The 22,342-nt window shown below is 35.4% G+C and overlaps 2 protein-coding genes and 1 pseudogene across 2 annotated transcripts; 2 read left to right on the top strand and 1 right to left on the bottom strand.

The window, feature by feature from the left end:
- Positions 1-2,195: 2,195 nt before the first annotated feature.
- On the top strand, positions 2,196-5,991 carry LOC108991900 (ferritin-3, chloroplastic). Its single transcript, XM_018966313.2, has 8 exons — positions 2,196-2,727; positions 2,846-2,929; positions 3,041-3,101; positions 3,992-4,079; positions 5,172-5,233; positions 5,339-5,404; positions 5,492-5,555; positions 5,694-5,991. The coding sequence occupies exons 1-8, from the start codon at positions 2,378-2,380 to the stop codon at positions 5,753-5,755; spliced, it is 837 nt and encodes a 278-aa protein (XP_018821858.1). The 5' UTR covers positions 2,196-2,377; the 3' UTR covers positions 5,756-5,991.
- A 1,963-nt stretch (positions 5,992-7,954) lies between these two features.
- Positions 7,955-10,481, bottom strand: LOC108991861 (40S ribosomal protein S4-1). The gene is made up of 5 exons (XM_018966254.2): positions 10,344-10,481; positions 9,873-9,950; positions 9,566-9,746; positions 8,956-9,053; positions 7,955-8,588 (listed from the first exon to the last, which is right to left on the bottom strand). The coding sequence occupies exons 1-5, from the start codon at positions 10,344-10,346 to the stop codon at positions 8,154-8,156; spliced, it is 795 nt and encodes a 264-aa protein (XP_018821799.1). The 5' UTR covers positions 10,347-10,481; the 3' UTR covers positions 7,955-8,153.
- A 4,140-nt stretch (positions 10,482-14,621) lies between these two features.
- Positions 14,622-21,477, top strand: LOC108991860 (annotated as a pseudogene).
- The last annotated feature ends 865 nt before the right edge of the window (positions 21,478-22,342 follow it).

The raw sequence follows: 22,342 nt of genomic DNA, 5'->3' as shown, positions 1-22,342 counted from the left end.
GCAGTTTCAGGATTGCTTCTCCGAAGAATGTGACAAATTTTGGATTGTATGATATGACTAATTGATATGTTTATACTTTTAGGGACACCTGTAAAAGTGGATTGGAACAAAATGCCTTTTTCAAGTGTTTGGCCCCACCCACTTGATTATTTTTTATTTTTTTATTTACTGATATATTATTGAAGCATTGTTTTTCTTTTCATCTGATCTCTATTCCGATTGAAAAGGTTGTACCACTAACTCGTAAGACTACACGTGGAAAGTTTTTTCTTCTCAGACAATTGGTCGAATGTTAATTCCAATTTATATACATTATAAAATGAATAGACGTTTGAGTTGATACATAAAAACAAAGAAAAAAAAATTATTAAAAATAATCATATTTAAAAAAGAGAATGAGAAGATATATTTAAAATTATAAAAAAATTTAAATTATATAAATACATTTTATATTACAAAATTAATTAAATATTATATAAATTTAAAATTTACAAAATATCATTCAAGCACAAAAAAAAATTATAAAAATAATTCGAAATAGAATAAGACCTAAAATGATCAAAATTTAACTGAAATAGCCGAAACGAGCTAGGATTTGAAGCGAAATAAAACGAGAAAATATAGTGTATCAGATATTACACTAAATGGCCGAATCAGAACGAAATTTAAAAAATTATAGTTCAATCCTCTTTCTGGAATTATAGTTGGGTAATGACAAGCTTATTCCTTCTTACTATCTATTTACTATTTTTTTTATTTCTTTTCAAATTTTGTTATTTAATGATTAAGAAATGAACTATTAGTAAAGTTATATATATATTTTTAATTTTTTTTTAATGATTAAGGATATTAAAAAAATACTTAAAAGAAAATAATAAAAAAAAGAAATGATAGTTGCAGTTGTGAATACACAAGTACTGCACAACTACTTTTAAAAAAATAAATAAATACGATATTTATATAAAAATAATAATTTGTTAATAGAAAACTTTACTCTTTTTTATAACAATTGCACAGTATTTCTATACTTCATAATTGTATATAATATTATTTTAAAAATAAATAAAAATTTAAATACACTATAAAATAATAAAAAAAGTGATTAGATGACAGTAAACCTATTATTATTCATTATAGTTACTCTCCTATTAAACTTGTATTAAATTTTGAAATATTTTATTCACAAATTATTTTTTATTAATACATCAAATACATCACTTCTACAAACTTCCAGACAATTTTTTCTATGGCTGACAATATCTATAATTCAGGCCCACATCAGTTGGTGGCGGTGTCAATTAGTGTGGTGGGCCGGACAGGTGGGCCACACAAACTTGCCTGGCATCAGCACCCGTCCATTTTACATCATATAATTAATTAAAATAGGAATAATTCTACATACGTAAATATTACATAATTATTTTTAAAAAAATAATTTATTTTCTATAATTTTTTTATTTTATTGATTTTTTTATAATAATTATATAATTTACGATTGTAAATATATTTTATCTTAAAAATAATCATTCCATATAGAAAAAATTCGATATATAAATCTTACATTACATAATTTTATCTAATATTTAATTTATTATTTATTATTATTTTATTTAAATACATACATATTTAAATATTAAGATAAAATAATAAAAATAATAAATTACATATTAATAAATAAAAATGTGCAGAATAAAGTCTCTTTATAACATTTCTCTTCTATCAAATAGGATGTTATAGCGCTTTAAAAAAAAATATTATAGTGTCGTTTAATTTAAATGATAAATTTAAAAAATTAAATCTTATAAATTAAATCATATTAATATATGATATAAAAATATTCAAATAGTACTACTCTCATATTAAATAACTTAAAATATATAGAATCTTAATACTATTAATAGTTTTTATATATATTTATAAAAAGAACAAAATATAGATTAAATAATTAGATAGAACAAGAACCTATTTGAAATGAGAGATATCTAAATATTATTTATAAATTTTAATTCATAAATTTTACTATTATTTATAAATAATTTTATTTATAAATTTTATTATTCACAGATAATTTTAACTCATTTAATTTCACTTCACAATCAACCGTCCTAATTTTCAACCACCCTACCCGGACGCAAAAGTCCAGATAAATTTTCTTCGGATTCCTAGAGGTCCATAAAACCAGGTTAGACCACGAGCAGGCCACGCGCCCGCTTCCGCATTTCAGTCTCATCCGCCAGGCGTCATTCGTATAACAGCCTCCATTCTTCCCTCGTGACTCACCACCACCACACACACTCTCTCATTTCCGTCTTTCCTTCCAAATTCGTCACTCGCTCGCACGGTACCTGAATTCTCTCTGTTTCTGCTCCTCTACACCATGATGCTCAGGGCTGCCCCTGACTTCTCTGTCTTGAACTCTCCTCATGGAGAAGCTCTGGGTCCTCTGCCTTCCTCTGTTTCATCTCAGTCTTCGAATTCTTTTTCTCCTCTCAAATATTCCGCTTCTCTGGCCTCGAGCCTCCGCTTTTCTACTGCCAAGAAACACAACGGCTTTTCCGTTTGCGCGGCTTCAAAGGGTGCGAACAATAGGCCGCTCACCGGTGTCGTATTCGAGCCCTTCGAAGAGGTCAAGAAGGAGCTCGATCTCGTCCCCACCGTCCCACAGGTCTCTCTCGCTCGACAGAAGTACTTGGACGAGTGCGAGTCCGCGGTTAACGAGCAGATCAAGTAATTTCCGTCGCTTAATCTTGTTATATGTTTGTGGATTCACTGGTTGCTTTTGTTTAACCCGGTAGTGGTTCTTTCTAATTCTGATTTGCAATCTTTTTATTTGTTGTGATGGAAGTGTGGAATACAATGTCTCGTATGTTTATCATGCCATGTACGCCTACTTCGATAGGGACAACGTTGCGCTGAAGGGTCTTGCCAGGTAATTTTAATTTTCTTTCTTTTAATTGTTGTTTTTACACACTCTAGCTCATTTGCAGTTTTCTGTTTCAAAGTTTTTTCAAATCTGAGTCATGCGATATTTTGTGAATAGGTTTTTCAAGGAATCGAGTGAAGAAGAAAGGGAACATGCGGAGAAATTGATGGAATATCAGGTGCTAACATTAACTTTAGAAAGGGAAATATACATCAGTCCCACACCAGCACACACTTCACATCATTTTTTTTTTTTTACACTCAATAGGTTAAGTGTGTGCTGATGCATAGCGGGAAATGCTATGCATCAGCCCCACACCAGCACACACTTCACATCACTTTTTTTTTTGGGATAAGTTCACTGTTTCGCTACATCCGGCGCACACCTGACGTGGCAGCAAACGCACCGTTTCATTGAGTGAGTTGAGAGTGAGACGGATCCGAGTGACAACTGATGGACGATGAGAGAGAGAGTCGAGGAGAGAGAGAGCCAAGATGAGAGAGAGAAAGGGTAGAAGGTCTGGTGCGTTTTGGAAAAAAAAAAGAAAAATATTTGCATCAGTCCCACACCAGCACACACTCAACCTATTGAGTGTAAAAAAAAAAAAAAAGTGATGTGAAGTGTGTGCTGGTGTGGGGCTGATGCATAGCATTTTTCAAAAAAAAAAAGAGGAGTAGACACTTAACGTGTGCTACGGATCAGCCGTGAATAGTGGAGTGGCTGATCCGTAGCACTGCTCTTAACTTTATATTGCTATTGATACCTTTTAGGTTGTGTTTGGATGTTGGAGTGAGTTGAGTTGAGTTGAGTTGAGATGATAAAATATTATTAGAATATTATTTTTTAATATTATTATTATTTTGGGATTTGAAAAAATTGAATTGTTTATTATATTTTGTATTGAGATTTGAAAAAGTTGTAATGATGAGTTGAGATGAGTTGAGATGAGTTAAGATGAGTTGAAAAAGTTGTAATGATGAGTTGAGATGAGTTGAGATTTGATTTCTTTTGCGTTTTTATTTTTGTTAATCTGACTCGTGGGTTTTGTTTATTTTGGGAAATGCTCAGAACAAACGTGGTGGAAGAGTGAAGCTGCAACATATAGTGATGCCTCTCTCTGAGTACGATCATGCGGAGAAGGGAGATGCGTTATATGGTGAGTTTCATGGGCCCCTATTTTATGGTGATGCCAACTATCATCAGGTCTAAAGATTTCTTCATTCATCCATTTTCTGCAGGAGAGGTTATTTAATGTTAGATATTTTTGTCCTTTATAATTAATCATTCATCCATTTTCTGCAGGAGAGGTTATTTAATGTTAGATATTTTTGTCCTTTATAATTAATATTATAAACACAATGATAGAAAAACCCTAAAGGGATATATAATCCATTTCGAAGTGAAATACTAAAATTGAGAGGATCCGATTTGTTCCCCCCCTCCTTTTAATTACACAATCTAATGCCTGAAGTTATTGCACAGAATAGAAAGTAAGAAAAAATTAAAGACTACTAAAGCGAGAAATGTCAAGGTGGTAAACTCTGAGTTATTTCATTAAACATAATGATTAAGATTTGAAGAGATCAATTGGACTTAGATTTTTCTCATCCTTGTGCATTTTACCCTTGGTGTTGAACAACTAATACTACAATCCATTGAAGAAACTATGTACACTATTTTTGCAAGTCAAGATTATTACAAGTGCAAAGGGACAACTTTTACCCTAATCTTCCATATGTCTGTAATATGCGTACCTCTTTTAAAGTTTAGATCAGTTGCCATGGAATATTATCTTCGGCTTCATTTGTAGTAATGTGCATACAATTGTAAATTACATTGGCTTAAAGAAAATAGACAAATAATATCTCATTAGATGCTAAAAACTACATTGGCTAAAAGAAAATAGACAAATAATATCATTATAAATTACATTGGCTTAAATGAAATAGACAGATAATATCATTAGATGCCAAGTTTGCATGCACATTACTACAAAGGAAGCCAAGGATAATATCCAACGGCATCTAAACTTTAAAATAGGTACACATATTACCGACATATGGAAGATTAGGGTAAAATTTGTCCCTCTGCACTTGTTATAATTTTGACTTACAAAAATATTGTTGATAGTTTCTTGAATGAAATTGTAGTACTAATTGTAGATAGGACTTACATGCATCTAAGGTTTTAAATTCTTATGGTAATGAGTTGTTTTCAAGCACTAATTTTGTCTATTTTCTTGATTCAGCCATGGAGCTTGCATTGTCTCTAGAGAAGCTTACAAATGAAAAACTCCTGAACTTACACAGAGTAATACATTTCTTCCTACTCGTTTGCTTAGTTTGAGTTTTTACGAGCTTTGTTTTATTTTGTATGCATTCGTTTAATTTATGCTTTTTTAACTTTGATGCATAGGTGGCTTCACTGAAAAACGATGTTCAGTTGATAGATTTTGTTGAAAGCGAGTTTTTAAGTGAGCAGGTAAACAAAATTTTTCTCTGTATGAAATTTGTTCTTCACAGTCTAAGGGAACGGTTGTTGCATTCATGATGGTTGTTTCCTTTCCAGGTTGAAGCCATCAAGAAAATTTCTGAATATGTTGCTCAGTTAAGAAGAGTGGGCAAAGGACATGGTATGGATTCCTGAGTGCACTTCTCATTGTTATTTATTTCACACCAAGTCTTCCTTTCACCATCGTATAACTTAAATTGCATTTTTCTTCTCTTATCAACTTGCTGGTTTCTGAAATGGCTGATCTGTGGATTTTCAGGTGTCTGGCACTTCGATCAGATGTTGCTCCATGAGGAGGGAGCGGTTGATGCAATAGTTTGAGGTTTAATCTTTTTGTTTCTTTCATGTCTACTGTTTTGGAGAAATTTTATGCGAAGTCTTTCATAAACAACTCTTGGAGACGCCGAGTTTGGTTAGAATTTTGTGAAAAGAGAATAAAATTGAATCATGGAGATGGACTTATTTCAGTAATCTCAAATGAAAATTTACAATTGCATGGATGCCAGCATACCTTCATGGTATGGATCGTAATGCAAAAAGATATGCTTCTACTTGCTTGAATTATTTTTAATGAAAGTTGGATATACATGTCTTTCAGAGTATTAGGATGACAATGGAGTGACCCTTTAATATTGCTCTTATTATATCGTTTACCATGCACTTAATATTTTTACCCTTCGGAAGAAGGGAAGGGAAGTGTACAAGTAAAAGGGCTGGAAACGTTCCAAGAGTGGTATCGAATCTATAGATTTCTGGGCTGTTGGCTTCAATCCCTGGGACCAGTTGGTTGGGGTTGCCCACCGAATCCCATTCCCAGGTACTTGAGTGTTGGTATTAGCAATTTCCGATGTGGGGATTGCCCTACGGGCATCTTGATTTGTTAAGGGTACAGTTGCTGTCCCCACCATATCCTTCTGTGAGGTTAGAAATTTGAATTGTAAGTTCATCCAAGGTATCACTCTCTTAGTCCCTTTGTGAGGCCACAAATAAGACCAGGATTACCATTCGATGGCTTGGCCTTTTTTCTTGGTCTTGGTTTGTCTGTACTCTGCACTAGTTCTCGACCGTTTGGAAGAGGGAAAGCGTGCGTTTCCAAAGTTCAAGGTTGGAAAGGTTTTACGAGTCGTATTCATAGGTCGCTGAGTTCCTGCTTCCCTTTCACGGGGTCCTTGATAAAATGAGGACAGATGTTAGCAGCGTCCTTATAAAGCAAATCTTGGTTGGTTGGACTCAATTGGTTACAGGGTCTTACTCGCTCCATCTCCAAGTTGGTCACTGGGTGATGGCTTCTACTTTTTCTATTTTAGTGAAGGATATTGGCCTTTTTAAATTTCAGGCTACAGTCAATTTCACTCTTTTCTTTTCGAGCAACTCCTCTGTACGTTGCTGTACAGATCTTGGAAGGCTCAAAATAAGAGCTCTTTTATTTGCAATTAATGTATATAACACATTGTCTACATCATTTGATAATATTTGATTTTTTAAGATTTGATTTATAAGATTTAAATTTTATAATTTTTCTTTTAAATCAAATCATGTTATATGAATGCGGTACACGGAATAATGCAGGTAAACCATCAAATATATGGCCCAAAAAGATAAGTACTATGGGCTCGTTTGATTCTTTGATTGCATTCAATTTAGTTCAGTTTGGTTTAGATTTAGACATTTTCTAATATCTAAATACTTGACGCTCAAGTCACTAAATTCATTTCAACTTAGGGTAGGTTTGGAAGATGGGATGAGACACAAAATTTTCATCTCATCTCATCATTACACATTTTTCAAATTCTCATATAAAATATAATAAACAATTTAATTTTTTAAAATTCTAATGTAATTTTTTCAAATCTCAAAATAATAATAATAATAATATTAAAACATAATATTTCAAACACTAAAATAAAATACAAAATTCGCATCTTATTTTTCAAACCTGCCCTTAAAATTTCTTTACACGTGGAATCTATAATTTTTTTTAACTCAATACCTCTTTATACATTAAATTCATAAATATATCTAAATTCATCTTAACATCCAAACACATCTAAATTAATCTTAGGTGGGCTCTATATAATTTATTTCACCATTTCAATTCACTACTATTCATAGAGAATTTAACTCAGTTCAACTCAGCTTAACATTCAAACGCAGTGTTTGGTTCCTTGACCGAACTCAACTCAAATAAATTTGGTTCCTTAACCGAACTCAGCTCGATTCAAATTTATACATCTTCTAACATCCAAATATACAACTATCAAATCACTAAATTCATCTCAACTCAAAATTTCTTTACACGTAAGACCCATAATCTTTTTCAATTCAACATTTCTTTACAGGTGAGACTCATAACTCTTTTTAACTTTTCATAAATATATCTAAATTTATTTTAACATCTAAATTCATCTTAGATAGATTTCACATAACTTATTATACCATTTCAACTCATTACTATTCATAAAAAATTCATTTCACTTCAATTCAACTTAATATCTGAATGCAACCAAGACAGCCGACTTAAAATAATAATAATAATAAATAACAATAATAATAATAATAATAAATAACAATAGTTTAGAACAGCAAAATTTTTTTGTGGACAAGTGACCAGCTTTTCAAAATTTGAGGCATAATAAAGAGAACAAAAGTCAGCAAAAATCCCGAATCAGACGACAATAGAGCCATCAAAACTTTTGAAAACCACTTTTTAACATGATTTTTACGCCGTGGATACTGCTTGGGCTCCAAGCCTCTTCCTGGCCTCTTCAATGATAGATAGCTTAATACCCTTACCCTTGGGAAGGGATACCCATTGCTTTGTCCCCTTGCCAATGATGAACACATTGCCCAATCGAGTTGCAAACTCATGCCCGGTGGCATCCTGAATATGGATAGTCTCAAAGGTCCCTTTATGCTTCTCCCTGTTCTTGACGACTCCAACTCGTCCTCTGTTCCTTCCACCTGTCACCATGACTACGTTCCCAACATCAAACTTGATGAATTCAGTGATCTTGTTGCTCTCCAGGTCTAGCTTGATTGTGTCATTGGCCTTGATAAGAGGATCTGGGTAGCGGATGGTGCGTCCATCATAGGTATTTAGGTACGGGATACCTTTTTGCCCAAACTGCACAGAGCGAACTTTGCAGAGCTTAAACTGCAAAAGTGAACAATTAAAATATCAGAATAAAGCCATTTGTTCTTTTAACTAATCTATTATAATTTTGAAATTTTGGATGACTCCGTAGTATAAAATGTTTAGCCTCCAATGTGTTTAGAAACTTATATAGGAATTAGATGAGACATAACTAAAGAAATAAAAGCGAAACTCCACAGGTTGAAATGCTAACAATTCCCTACAATTTGTTCTTGTGAATAACAGTGAAGCTATATTTTATACTAATTTCACCTAACGACCATAATATGGCATCTCTCCACATATGGCCATATGGAGCCTGGCACTTATATATCCTTGCAACAGAGAGAGGACTAAATATATACTTGAGAGGATTGCACAACATTACCTTTGCCTCTTCATCTCTGATTGAGTGGAGACGGAACCGACCCTTTGTGTCATAAAGAAGACGGAAGTTCTCATTTGTCTTGGGGATTGATACAACATCTGTCAAACCGAGGCATCATTATATAAAAAATACATACCCACCATAAGATCACTGTATATATATATATATATAGAGAGAGAGAGAGAGAGAGAGAGAGAGAACAATAAATACTCAGCAACTATAATGAAAGGAATCAGATCTTGATGTGGCCACAAACTGATCCCACCAAGTAATCCTAATATTGTCTACTCCAAGCCACAGAATATTGTAATTCAGGTAAAGGAGCATGTGTAATTTCCACACACTTTCCCTACAGCAGTTGAGACATTATCTATAGATAAAATTATCTGCCCTATCATATCATCATGCAAGCTTCTGCTCAGCATGCCCCTAAACATCTATTTACTGGTAACTCTCCTTAACGGTGTCTTAAAATACAAGGATCTTGACTTGATACCCACTTCTATACGAGAAGTTCTCATAAAAATACATCACATCATACTAACACAAACGCAAACAAGTATCAGAAAATTAAGCAACAGCTCAAGTAAGAAGAGTTTGATGTTCATACCCATGAAGCCTGCAGGATATGTTTTATCAGTCCTGACCTTCCCATCAACCGCAACATGGCGTTGCATCAAAATGGAAATGACCTCACGGTATGTGAGCGCATATTTCAACCTGTTTCGTAAGATGAGAATCAATGGAAGGCATTCCCTGGATTTGTGAGGTCCAGATGAAGGCTTGGGAGCCTTCACGGAGAAATAAAAAAGAAAAGAAACAAAAAAAAGGACAAAAGAAGTCAGAACATATCTAAACAGCTGTACCAAGCAAAGCATTATTATGGAGGGAAGGCAATAACTCGAAAGTTAACTTACAAATGCACCGCCAAGTTTATCAAGCATCCAATGCTTTGGAGCATTGAGCCTCTTCAAATGCTTCTTCAATCCTCTAGCCTGTTATAGCCATAAGCATAAAGTTAACCATAAGATCACTGTATATATATATGATATGCATTATGCAAAGTCATCTGAGTAATTGTGTCCATTCTCTCTCATGGTTTTCTATATTTCCCATGCAACTTTAAACATAATCAGTTGATAATGACTGAACCAAACGAAGTAAATATCAACAAATTGATTGTGGTATTTCAAAATCAATTACACAAACGTATGCAGGATTGACGTGTGAATAAAATTTTAATAATTGTCTGACTCCTAAACGGAAATAACACCCCAAATATCCAAAGAAATATATTCAACAATGATATACTCGCAGAGAGAATTCAATTAAAAAAAGCTCAAGAAGATCAGTTAGAGAATGCAGAAGGTTAAGAAAGGGGAAGGAACCATTTTGGTCGTGTGAGCTCGAAGATCACAGCAGATGTGGCCGAGCCTCCGCTGCTTGCCCTGGCGCAGAGAGAAGTTAGAGGGGAGTCCCTTAAACCCTACGATGATATTGGAAGTTGTGCATGGGCTACATGGAAAATAGACCTCTCGTGAGCCTAGTTTAATCTCTTATGCGGGGCCAGCAAGTTATATAAAGATGGGTTTTATTATCTCGATAGGCTGGCCCATTATGCGGGGTCAGAAAAGTACCGGTACATTATTGAGCCCATCGACAACATTTTCCGTTTGACACTTCTCCAATATAAACACACAAAATATAGATAGGCTATATATATACTATAAACACAAAAAATCATTTAGACTGACCTTTTCAATGCTCCTTAAAATCTTAGGACCACTGTACTGCTTCCACACACCTGATTTGAGAGAAACAACGCTTAGAAAAAATTGAAAAAAATAAAATAAGATAAACTGAATATGCAGTTGCAGGAATAAATTTTCTGAATTGAGTTTTCAACTTTGTAACTATATGATTTATTAAGTATTCTATTTCTTTGTTTTGCTGTGGTTTCATGCCTTGATTTGTTCATTTATGGTTTGATTGTATATAATTTTATACTCATTCAACTCAAAAGCTCCCTATACCTACAAAAATAAGTTTACAATAGCATAAAGAACATAGCATAGTAAGCATATGGTAGTTTATGATATTTTAAAATAAAAAAGCTTATGGGTTTTAGATTATTCATTTCAAAATTATGAAATGTTAGTTATATGCATCAGATGTTTACTTAGATTTCTTTATTAATTTTTAGTAACTTATTAAAAACTGGTGTGAAATATGCAAATTTTGAAGGAAAAACATGATTATTTCTTTTTCACTAATAGTTAACATAAAACAGATTAATAAAGAAATAGACAATTACCTTAAACCAACCAAAATTTCAATACCTCTCAACAGCAGAAAGATCAAAACAATCTGAAAGGAATTTTGATTTTGGGATTTAGAAGAGAAGATAAACATAAATCATATATTTGAATAATTAAAAAATGTTGATTAATATAGATCAATACCTGAGTAAATCCCTAGCAACTTCCAACAAAACAAAGATGAATAGAAACTCAAGAAGAAATGGAGGGGATTTCTTCGGATGCGTTTGTGTGGGTTAATTTTTAATTTTTGTTCATTTGTATTTGGTTTTTTAATATGTAATAGGTAAATTGTAACAGTCAATAAATAATTGTTTTGAAATTATTAATTAAAATGCAGTATTTAATGAAACTGTAGTGAAATGTCAATTGCAGAATTGCAACGTCCAATAAATAATTGGAAAATTGTAACAGTCAATAAATAATTGTTTTAAAATTATCAATGAAAATGTAGTATTAGAAGAAATATAGGGATTTCTTTGGTGATGCATTTGTGTGGATTATTGTTTAAATGTTATTCATTTGTATTTTTTTTAATATGTAAATGAAGAATTGTAACAATCAATAAATAATTATTTGAAATTATCAATCAAAATGCAAGCTGCAGTGTTTTTTTTGTAACCATTACATTTACAGTGTAATTATCAATTACGAAATTGTAATGTCCAATTAATAATTAGAGAATTGTAAAAGCAGATAAATAATTATTTTGGAAATATCAATGAAAATGCAATCATGATACAGTATTCAATGAAGCTACAATATTTTTTTAGTAACCGTTGGATTCACAATACACAGATGTTACTGACGACGTTAACTTAAACAGAAAAACAACAAAATCTGTTAAAACAAAAATTTTCATCAGATAGCCACTTTATATATATAAAGATATAAAGGAAAAACCTCCTAGCCGGTCAGGTGCAAACCAAGTTTTAACATCGGTTAATAGGATTTTGCCACGTAGAACATGCAACAAATCTCGATCTACATTCATATGTATTAGATTCTTTCTTTATTTTCTATGTCTCCCCACCCCGCTGCAACTTCCTCCTCTCTCTCTCTCTCTAAAATACATTCTCTCTCTCTCAAATACACTTTTCTCTGTAGGTCATTGTCTATGAATTAATAATCGTATTAAATTATTTATCATCTTTTTGCACATGTCAAACCAGCCCAAAAGATACCCACAACAACAAAATGACAATGAAAATCTAGGTATTATATATAAAAAAAAACAAAGTTGTTGCTAAGTATAAAAAAAAAAAAAAACAAAGCAACAAACTTTTATTGCTTTCACAAAGAGCTGGGCGGCCTGCAGAGGAGAGCGATGAGAGTGTATTTTAGAGAGAGAGAGAGAGAGAACAAGATGGAAAGTTGCAGCAAGGTGGGGGAGAAAGAGAGAGAAGAGGGGAAGAGATGGAAAATAAGGAAGGAATTTAGTGCATGTGAGTGTAGATGAAAATTTGTTGCATGTCCTACATGGCAAACTTTTATTGGGTGGTGTTAAAACTAGGTTCATACCCAACCGGTTGGGAGCAGCTCTCTTATATAAATGAGTAATGATATACACAACACTTTTATTTCATTTTTATCTTACTATGTAAGATGTAATATATTTATTACCATTAGATGATAAATAATCATCCACTAAATAATCATCTAATGGTGATAAATATGTCACGTCTTATATAGTGGGATGACAATATAATTTGGAGAATTTTCCTATATTATTATGTATGCTTCTTTCTTTATTTGATCAAGTTCTAGTATATTACTTTTAAAGGGTTTATACACCAAATTATAATATACTTCTTATAGAAAGTAATTTTCATTATAAACTTGTTAATGTCGTGTTTTGTACACTTGGACAAGGCTCTTAGCAACTCAAGTCGGGACCATCACCAGCAAACACAAAGAGAAACTGAGCTTGGGATTGTCCAGAGAGCCTCTGATGCCTAAGTTAATTAATCTTCTTAGTAAGTTATGTAAGAGTGCGAGAGTTCAAAGAAAGTTGATACCTGGGGGTCAACTTTTATACGAGGTTGTTGAGGGGACACCTTGTACCCTATGTCAGAGAGTTTAGTCATTCATACTATAGCCCGGTCATCACCCTTTAATGTGGCAGAGAGCCTAAGGTGGTGCAATTAATGCGGCGTGAAGGCTGGTGGATGGTGCCACTTAATATGGCATGGCTCCCCCAGTGGCGCCTTATCAGTAGATGATCAGCATCGTATTTCCCCATATCTTCTGTCAGGGAATCAAGGGCCATTCGCGTTTCTTGCTCATCTGTCGGTGCATGTCTTCGAGTGCAAGGTGTCACTGGGGGTCTAGGGGCAACGTTCCTAGCTGTCCTTGTCAACTATCTTTTCTTGCATGGAGCTTGCCTCTCAGGCTAAGGCAATTTGCAGGTCGAGCATCTGAAGCAGCTCTTAGGCCCTCATTTAGGGAATGAGGCTTGGGCTAGATTGGGCCCCTTGCGGTCTTGTATGGGCCCTCCTTTAGGGAATGGGGCCTAGGCTAGATTAGGCCCCTTGCGGTCCTGTATGGGCCCATCCCATGGGCTTGGGGGAATCTCTTTCACAAAATTAATTGCAATATATAATATAGAAAAAATGCTATCCATTATTCTTATACTATACACTATACACCACACGTTATTTTTTATTTTTTTTCCTTAGCAAGTATGTGGTGTAGGGATGTGAGTAAAATAAATCAATTAATTTAACAAGAATAAAAAAAAAATAAGTGTGATGTGTGGTTTGTGGTGTGTGGAATGATGAGTATAAAAACTCTATAATATATTAGTCTAAAGAGTTGAAAAGATAATTAATGAATAATGTGGATTTCAAGCCATTCACTTGGCATAGAATTTACCTATAGGACCAATATGTTTACATTTTCTTCTGTGCGAGGAAAACATATATCTTAGAACAAAGAAGAAATATGACCTGCAATTCTTCTAACAATATCTCCATTTATTTATGTAGACTGTATGTAAATTGTAACATACTCAGAGCGACGTCATAACCATTACCGTACATATATATGTACAAGGAAAGCGATCCAAGGACTCTAAGTTGTCTGTCTCGATCGGATCCGTCCGTTTGGCGTAAGGGTTTAAATCGTAGTTCGAATCCGACGGTGCATTTGCTTAGCAAAAACATGACACTGCTCTTAAACGGTTAAACCCCTCCCTCTCTCTGAGACTCTCTCTCTCTCTCTCTCTGTGAGAACAAGCCCCTAATCCTCATCTCTCTTTGTATTTCAGATAAAAAGAAGAACAAGAGAGACCTAACCTTCATTTCTCTCTAGACTTTCATCTCCCAGGTTTATTTCATTTTCTATACGATGGTATCACATACTCAGAACGTCGAGTGCAGAATGTACGAAGCCAAATATCCAGAAGTGGACATGGCGGTTATGATTCAAGTGAAAAATATCGTCGATATGGGTGCGTACGTCTCCTTGCTCGAGTACAATAATATTGAGGGCATGATCCTGTTCTCGGAGCTCTCCCGTCGTCGGATTCGTAGTGTGAGTAGTCTTATCAAGGTGGGTCGGATTGAGCCCGTCATGGTGCTCCGAGTCGACAAGGAGAAGGGCTACATCGACCTCAGCAAGAGGCGAGTTTCTGAGGAGGATATCCAGGCCTGCGAAGAGAGATACAATAAGAGCAAGCTCGTCCACTTGATTATGCGCCACGTCACCGAGACTATGGGCGTAGATTTGGAGGTTTTACCATTATTCTTTTAATACATTTTTTCGAGATCATTGGTTTATTAAACGTTGTTCCTATTCCGGGGGTATTTTGATTACTAGGGCTTTACGCTTTTTTTACCCGTTTGTTTTTGCTATTAGTGCGTTTGCTGTGTCACGGATTTTGATTTTTAGATGCAGGGCAAATTAAATTGGTACTCTTAGAAGAATTCTAGTTCAGTTACCATTTTCTTCTGCTGGATCAAGCGGTTTCATTGTTGCATCACTTGCTTAATTGGTAGCTTGAAAAATGTAATATAATACGGCATCAATATTGCATCAGGAGGTTGGCACGTAGCATGATTTAGAATCATTTTAACAGGCAAATCATTCTAGTAGCTATTTTAAACGGTTTCTATTGGCAACTTGCAATTATTTTCGGCTACCGTTGCTAGGAGAATTGAGAATATTTATCTTAATTTTTTATGGGGAGGAAAAGGAGAGGAAAAAAAAGTTTCATTTCGTTAGTTGGAACAAAGTTTATCAACCAGTTTCTTGTGGAGGATTGGGGGTTTGAAATTTGAGGTTGTTTAATCAAGCACTCCTTGGGAAATGACTCTGGAGATATCATGAAGAGAGAGATGCTTTATGGAAGAATGTTGTTGCTGTTAAATATGAGAGTGGTTGGGGGGATTGGTGTTCTAAAGAAGCTAGAGGAGCGTATAGGATGAGTTTATGGAAGTTTATTAGGAAAGGTTGGGAGGAGTTTTTTAAACATACTAAATTTAAGGTGGGGGAAGGGAAGAGGATTCTCTTTTGGCATGACATTTGGTGTGGGGAATCAGCTCTTAAATTATAATTTCCTTCTCTCTATAGGCTAGCAAGGGATCAAAATGTTGCTATGGCAGATTATCTCAATGTACGGATAATAATATTTTATGGAATGTTGAATTTATTAGAAATCCAAATGACTGGGAAGTTAATGTTGTTTCAGATTTGTTGGGAATAATTCAAAAGTGATGCAGGGAAGAGAGGATAGGCTTATTGTGGGACTATGCTGGAAATTTCAGGTTTTCAGTCAGTTCTTATTATAAGGTTCTTAATTGTCATTCTAGCTGTGTATTTCCATGGAAAAGTATTTGGAAGGTGAAGGTACCTACTAAGGTGGCGTTCTTCAGTTGGGTGGTTGCTCTAGGGAAAGTATTGATTATGGATAATCTTAGAAAACGTGGTTTGTGTATAGCCGATTGATGTGTCATGTGCAAGAAGGATGGAGAATCTGTAAATCATCTGTTTTTACATTGTGAGGTGGCAAACTCTTTGTGGTATGAAGTTATTGGTCGGACAGATTTATTTTGATGCCTAAGGAAGTAGTGGAGATTCTTGCATGTTGGCGTGGTTGTGAGGTGAGGAAAGATGTTGCTGCCAGGTGGAGAATGATTCATTTGTGTTTAATGTAGTGTCTATGGCTAGAAATAAATGAGAGATGTTTTGAAGACAAGGAGCGCTCTTTTGAAGATCTTCGAGACTTTTTCTTTTCTACTTTGCATTTGTGGGCTAAGATCTTTGTAAGGAATGATGAGAATGTACTGAATCTGTTTCTGTTTTAGTTTTCTTGTTTTCTTGTTTTCTAGAATGTAGTAGGTATTTCTTTTGTATACTTCATGTTTACTTGAGTTATGCTTCTTCGTGATAATAAAATTCTTATTAATTATCAAAATAAAAAACTTGCAATTATTTCCAAGGATTCATTCCCATATACCATTGAACATGGGAAGTTAATTGCTGGTTGACCCCATTGGGTTGGACCTGCCATTATGTGCACAGAAGTTATCCAGTTTGGGTTTTAAGCTGTAAATTTCATTTAGGATATCCTGTTGGTGTGTGTGTATGCACACAAGTGTGGGTACTTTATATTTTGGATGAGCCGAATAGCGTTTTTATAGACAAGCATGAGATCTTGTTCCGCCCTTTTTTAATTTTACCGCTACGCTGTGTACTCTTCCTCATAATTCATAGTAGCTGCCGAGTCCCTTTCAGCTCCACTTTGCCTTGTATCTTTTTCTGATTTGGCACTCAAGTCCCTTTCCATTGCATCCCTCACCAAAATCTTGACCGATGTTGGTCCTTACATTTTGTTTTCATTCTTTTCATGGGTATTACTGAATGGAAGCTACTTGTTTCAGGATCTGTATATCCATGTTGGCTGGCCTTTGTACCGGAAATATGGTCATGCTTTTGAGGTGAGAGTGTTCACTACCTTTTAGAAGTGATTGTTTATGTTCTGAATTTGCATTTGGAAATCTAACCTCTCATGTGCAGGCATTCAAAATAATAGTGACTGATCCTGATTCTGTTCTGACTTCTCTCACTCGGGAAGTCAAAGAAATTGGCCCTGATGGACAGGAGGTAAGTTTTTTCTATGTAAGGTGTTATTTATTTATTTATTTTTTAAAAGTAATCAAAGATATATTAATAGAAAATAGGCAAAACCCAAGTACACAAGATGGTTTACAAGATATAAAACTTATCTAGGTTGAAGTAAGGGAAACTAGAAAGTTATGAAGATTCAGGCCCTTAAAATCTAAAGCAGTGGTCCATAGAAATAAAGTATGGAAAAATAACGTTCTAAGTTCCTCCGGAGACCGCTCTTTGTTTTCAAAAGTCCGATTGTTGCGCTCTTGCCATATACACCATATAATGCAGATCGGGATCATATTCCACACCGCCTTGATTTGTTGAACTCCTCTTGGAAGTGTCTAGCTGGCCAATAGATCTACCACCATTGCAGGCATAACAAAGGCTAACTCTGTCCGGCTAAAGACTTCGACCCACACAAGGCCCTAGTAGTCTCTCAATGTAGCAAGAGGTGTTCCATTGTCTCGCCAGATCTTTTGCACATGATACACCAGTCTAGTATAACTAACCGGCGCTTCCTCAGATTGTCAGTAGTCAGAATTTTCCCCAACACTGTTGTCCAAGTAAAGAAGATCGTTTTCGGAGGCATCTTATTTTTCCATATTCTCCTCCATGGGAACATGATATTTTCAGCTTGGAAAAGGGCCTTATAAAAGGATCGAACTGAGAAAATGCCTTTACCCGCAGGAGTCCACCACATCCTATCGACTTGCTGTCTACTCGGCTTCACAGAATAAAGAAGGCTGAAAAAATCCTCAAAGATGTCCACTTCTCAGTCTTGTGTCGCTCTACTGAATGTGACGTTCCACTGCACTTGGTCTCCTGTTAGTAGCATAAGGTCCTCTATTGAAGCTTCCTAGTTGCATGCCAATTAAAAAATAGCTGGAAATGTATCCTTTAAGGGCTCACTCCCACACCATATGTCCCTCCAAAATTTAATGCGAGAACCCCTCCCCAACACCAATTTATAATGGCTATTAAAATCCCCCCACTCCCTCTTAATGTGTTTCCAAACTCCCACACCTCTAGCCCCGTACACCTCTTCAGTACACCAGCCCCCCTCACATGCTTCCATATTTACAATCAATCACCAGCTTCCATAGGGCTGTCTCCTTATTATACCTCCATAGCCACTTCCCAAGTAGGGTCCGATTGAAAATTCTCAGATTTTTTATACCCAAATCATTTGACGAGAGTGGTCTACACACCTTATCTCAGTTGACCAGGTGAAATTTTGAATTCATCCCCCATCCCACCCCATAGTAAATCACGATACAGTTTATCAATCCGAGCTGCTACCCTGACAGGCAATTGGAACAAAGATAGGAAGTATGTAGGTAAGTTAGAAATGGTACTTTTGATAAGAGTCAAACGGCCACCTTTCAACAAATACAATCTTTTCTACCCTACCAATTTCCTTCCTATCTTCTCTATGATTGAATCCCATATAGATGAGGCCCTTGCTGCAGCCCCAACGGCAATCCCAGGTAGGTAATAAGAAGAGAGGCTACCTTGCACCCAAGAATACTAGCTAGATGCCTAGTATTACTTATGTTCCCCACTGGTACTAACTCTGACTTGTCAAAATTAACTTTTAGGCCCGACGCTGTTTTGAAGCATAATAACAAAACCTTCAATGCCCTCAATTGGTTTCAATCTGCCTCACAAAATATGAGCGTATCAATTGCAAAAAGGAAATGAGACAAAGTAATAATGCCCTTATTGGGATCACTAATCAGAAATCCAGTCACAAACCTATGCGTAACCGCTGCCGATGTCATCCTACTCAAAGCCTCCATAATGATAACAAAGAGAATTAGGGACAAAGGATCCCCTTGCCTTAGACCTCGAGAGCTGTTGAAGAAGCCGGTAGGACAGCCATTAATCAATACTGAGAATCTGGCTGTAGAGATGCACCAACTAATCCAAGTACGCCACCTGGGCCCAAAGCCACATCTCCCCAACAAATACAAGAGGAAATCTCAATTTACATGGTCATATGCCTTCTTCATATCTAACTTGCAAATAATATCTGTGGAGCTAATATTTAATCCGCCATCCAGCCCTCGTTTGCTATAAGGACTGAATCCAAAATTTGTCGCCCCCTAACAAATGTATTTTGTGGTTTCGAAATGATCTTGCCCAAAACCGCCCCCAGTCTGTTAGCAAGAACCTTGGATATAATTTTATAAACCTCATTCACAAGGCTAATGGGCCGAAAATCCTTAACCTTCACCGTTCAAGTCTTTTTTGGAATCAATGCAATAAAAGTAGCATTTAGGCATTTCTCAAACTTTCCAACCAAGGATACTTCCCTGAAACACATTCATAAAGCCACTTTCACCACCACCCAGCAAGATTGGAAAAAACCCATCGAGAAACCATCTGGGCCTGGAGCTTTATCTTTACCCATGCGTCTGACTACATCATACACTTCCTCCTCAAAAGGCCTCTCCAACCAAGAGGCTTCCTGAGGCTCAATAGTGTCAAAAACAAGATCATTCAGCTTTGGCCTCCATCTCTCACGTTCTGTTAGCAGTTGTTCATAGAAATCCACCACATGGTCACGAATCAAAGGGCCTCCTTATATTCCATACCATTAATGTTCAACATTTCGATGATATTAGTTCTTCTATGAGAGTTAGCAACTCTATGGAAGAACTTAGTACTCCGATCCCCTTCTTTCAGCCACAAAACTCTCGACTTCTGGTACTAAGAAATCTCCTCTAGAGATAGTATTCTTTCTAATTCTGCAACCAACTCTGACTTGCGCAGTAGCTCTTCCGATAAAAGGGCTCTAGCATCTAGTATCTGTTCAAACTGTTGTAACTCCTCCACCATGAATTTTTTTCACTCCCCTATATCTCCAAAAGATTGTGAATTCTAAAGTTTAAGGTCATTTTTCAAAGTTAACTTACAAGCTAGGATGTATGAGGGGTTACCATGGAACTGAAAAGAAGACTATCATTGCTTAACCTTATGCACAAAGCCTTCACTTTTCAAACACATGTTTTCAAACTTGAAGAATGGTATTACTTAGAACATTTTGAGCAAGCAGTTTTTTTTAACAATGCTTTGAAGATAAAGAACACTTTATTGCGCATGTTATTGCACATTCTTTTTGTTGATTACTAAGGTGGTTCCTGCTATGTCAGAGGAAGTGAAAGAAGCTCTGTAAAATAATATTAGGAGAAGAATGACCCCACAACCTTTGAAGATTCGGGCTGACATTGAAATGAAATGCTTCCAGTTTGACGGCATTCTTTACATAAAGGTTTTATTTTTTGTTTGCTGTTTGATGGGTGTTTACTTTTAAAAACTCGCGTTCTATTGTTTTAAGCTATGCTTCAGTTACAGAGTGCAGGATGTTTTAATCTCTTGACTTTGCAGAATGCCATGCAAAAAGCTGAGGCTGCTGGCAATGACGACTGTCCTGTAAAAATTAAATTGGTTGCTCCTCCACTTTATGTTCTTACCACTCAGACTCTTGACAAGGTTTATGCAAGCTCTCACCAGCGCTTTTTTGAAAATTTGTTTTTTACAGTAACCTATACAATAGGAAGCAAAATATGGGACACTCTTAACCAGCCAAATAATGGAAGCTACCATTCCTCTGGTAGCTTCCAAATTAACTTATTTTTTCTGGATTGTGCAGGAGCAAGGAATAGCAGTTCTCAACAGAGCCATTACAGCTTGCACTGAAGCAATAGAAAAGCAGAAGGGGAAACTCGTAGTGAAGGAAGAGCCCAGAGCTGTGAGTGTTACTTTTAACTTCAATCATGGTGTTTTTGTCATCCACTGGATTTTGAATTCAGTTGGCATCTTCTTATGGAGAAACCTCGTAACTTGGCGTATCTTTGTCTAAATAGATTTTCACTTAGCATAGCAACTTGCCATTTTTCTTTTCGGGTCTGATATATATGGTGCATTAATTTAGGTGAGTGAAAGAGATGATAAACTACTTGCTGAGCACATGGCGAAGCTACGGCAGGATAATGAAGAGATTAGTGGCGATGAGGATAGCGAGGAAGAGGAAGACACGGGAATGGGAGAAGTTGATGTGAACGGAGGTTCTGGCATAACAGACTGAAACAGCATAGAGAGCTACTTCTTTTTCTTTGATATTTTTGTTTTTCTTTTCTTTAAAAGTAGCTCTTTTTATTATTCTATACAACCAATTTCAAAGTAGGCTATATTGAGATGGTATTATTCTTTTTCTTTGATGTTCTATATACTAGCATAAGTATTTTCTTAAATAAAAAATGAGTTAACATGTGTAGATTTTTTTACTGTAAAATGATGAACCGGCCTATTGGATATTAACATTCAGATTGGCCAGCATTTAATTAAAACTGAAGACTAAAAATCTGGTTGAAGCAGGTATTTTTGTTCCATGTACACAGAGTAACAGAAGTGAAGGCGAGTGGTGAGGCGGTGATTCAAGTTCCCCGTCAGAGCATGTCCATATCTTTTTTCCGATGGGTTATTAATTAGGAGTAGCAGGGTTGGCTATATCGGGTTAAAGGTGTGGCCAAACAAACAAAACTTGGTTGAGATTTGCCAAATTCCCACAAATACCAAACAATCCGCGGCGTGGGTGTAGCTGTAACTCCAAATCGTAATACTATATGATATATAAAGCTCCGCGTTATCTTAGAATGTTTAGAAAATCCATTTTAATTCTGCAAATTGCAAAAGAAATTGAGGGATGTATTTCGAAGGAAACAATATAAGCTTTGATTTGCAATGTGATAAAAGCAATTTTTTCTCTTACCTCTACACTATCAGACTCCTCGCATTGTAGGTTCTATCGATTGATATAAGAAAGAAAAATATATAGCAATTAAAAACATTCACTTCCTCGATTCTTGTCAAGGTGAGAATTCTATACATTCGACATTTATGTTTTACAGCACAAAAAAGATTTGATTCGATCAAGTGAATTGAGATTTTCT

Source organism: Juglans regia, chromosome 7 (assembly GCF_001411555.2).
Source record: "Juglans regia cultivar Chandler chromosome 7, Walnut 2.0, whole genome shotgun sequence".
Lineage (NCBI taxonomy): Eukaryota > Viridiplantae > Streptophyta > Magnoliopsida > Fagales > Juglandaceae > Juglans > Juglans regia.
Note: the sequence above shows the minus strand (reverse complement) of the source record. Positions and strands in the feature narration are given on the sequence as shown.

What these genes read in the sequence shown, in the direction of transcription:
- LOC108991900 (XM_018966313.2), top strand. Translation starts at nt 2,378, where the DNA reads ATGATGCTCAGGGCTGCCCCTGACTTCTCTGTCTTGAACTCTCCTCAT. An exon ending in GCGCTGAAGGGTCTTGCCAG is followed by an intron (nt 2,930 to 3,040) that starts GTAATTTTAATT and finishes TTTTGTGAATAG; the next exon opens with GTTTTTCAAGGAATCGAGTG. An exon ending in GCGAGTTTTTAAGTGAGCAG is followed by an intron (nt 5,405 to 5,491) that starts GTAAACAAAATT and finishes TTTCCTTTCCAG; the next exon opens with GTTGAAGCCATCAAGAAAAT.
- LOC108991861 (XM_018966254.2), bottom strand. An exon ending in ATAAACTTGGCGGTGCATTT is followed by an intron (nt 9,747 to 9,872) that starts GTAAGTTAACTT and finishes TTCTCCGTGAAG; the next exon opens with GCTCCCAAGCCTTCATCTGG. An exon ending in TCAGAGATGAAGAGGCAAAG is followed by an intron (nt 8,589 to 8,955) that starts GTAATGTTGTGC and finishes TCACTTTTGCAG; the next exon opens with TTTAAGCTCTGCAAAGTTCG.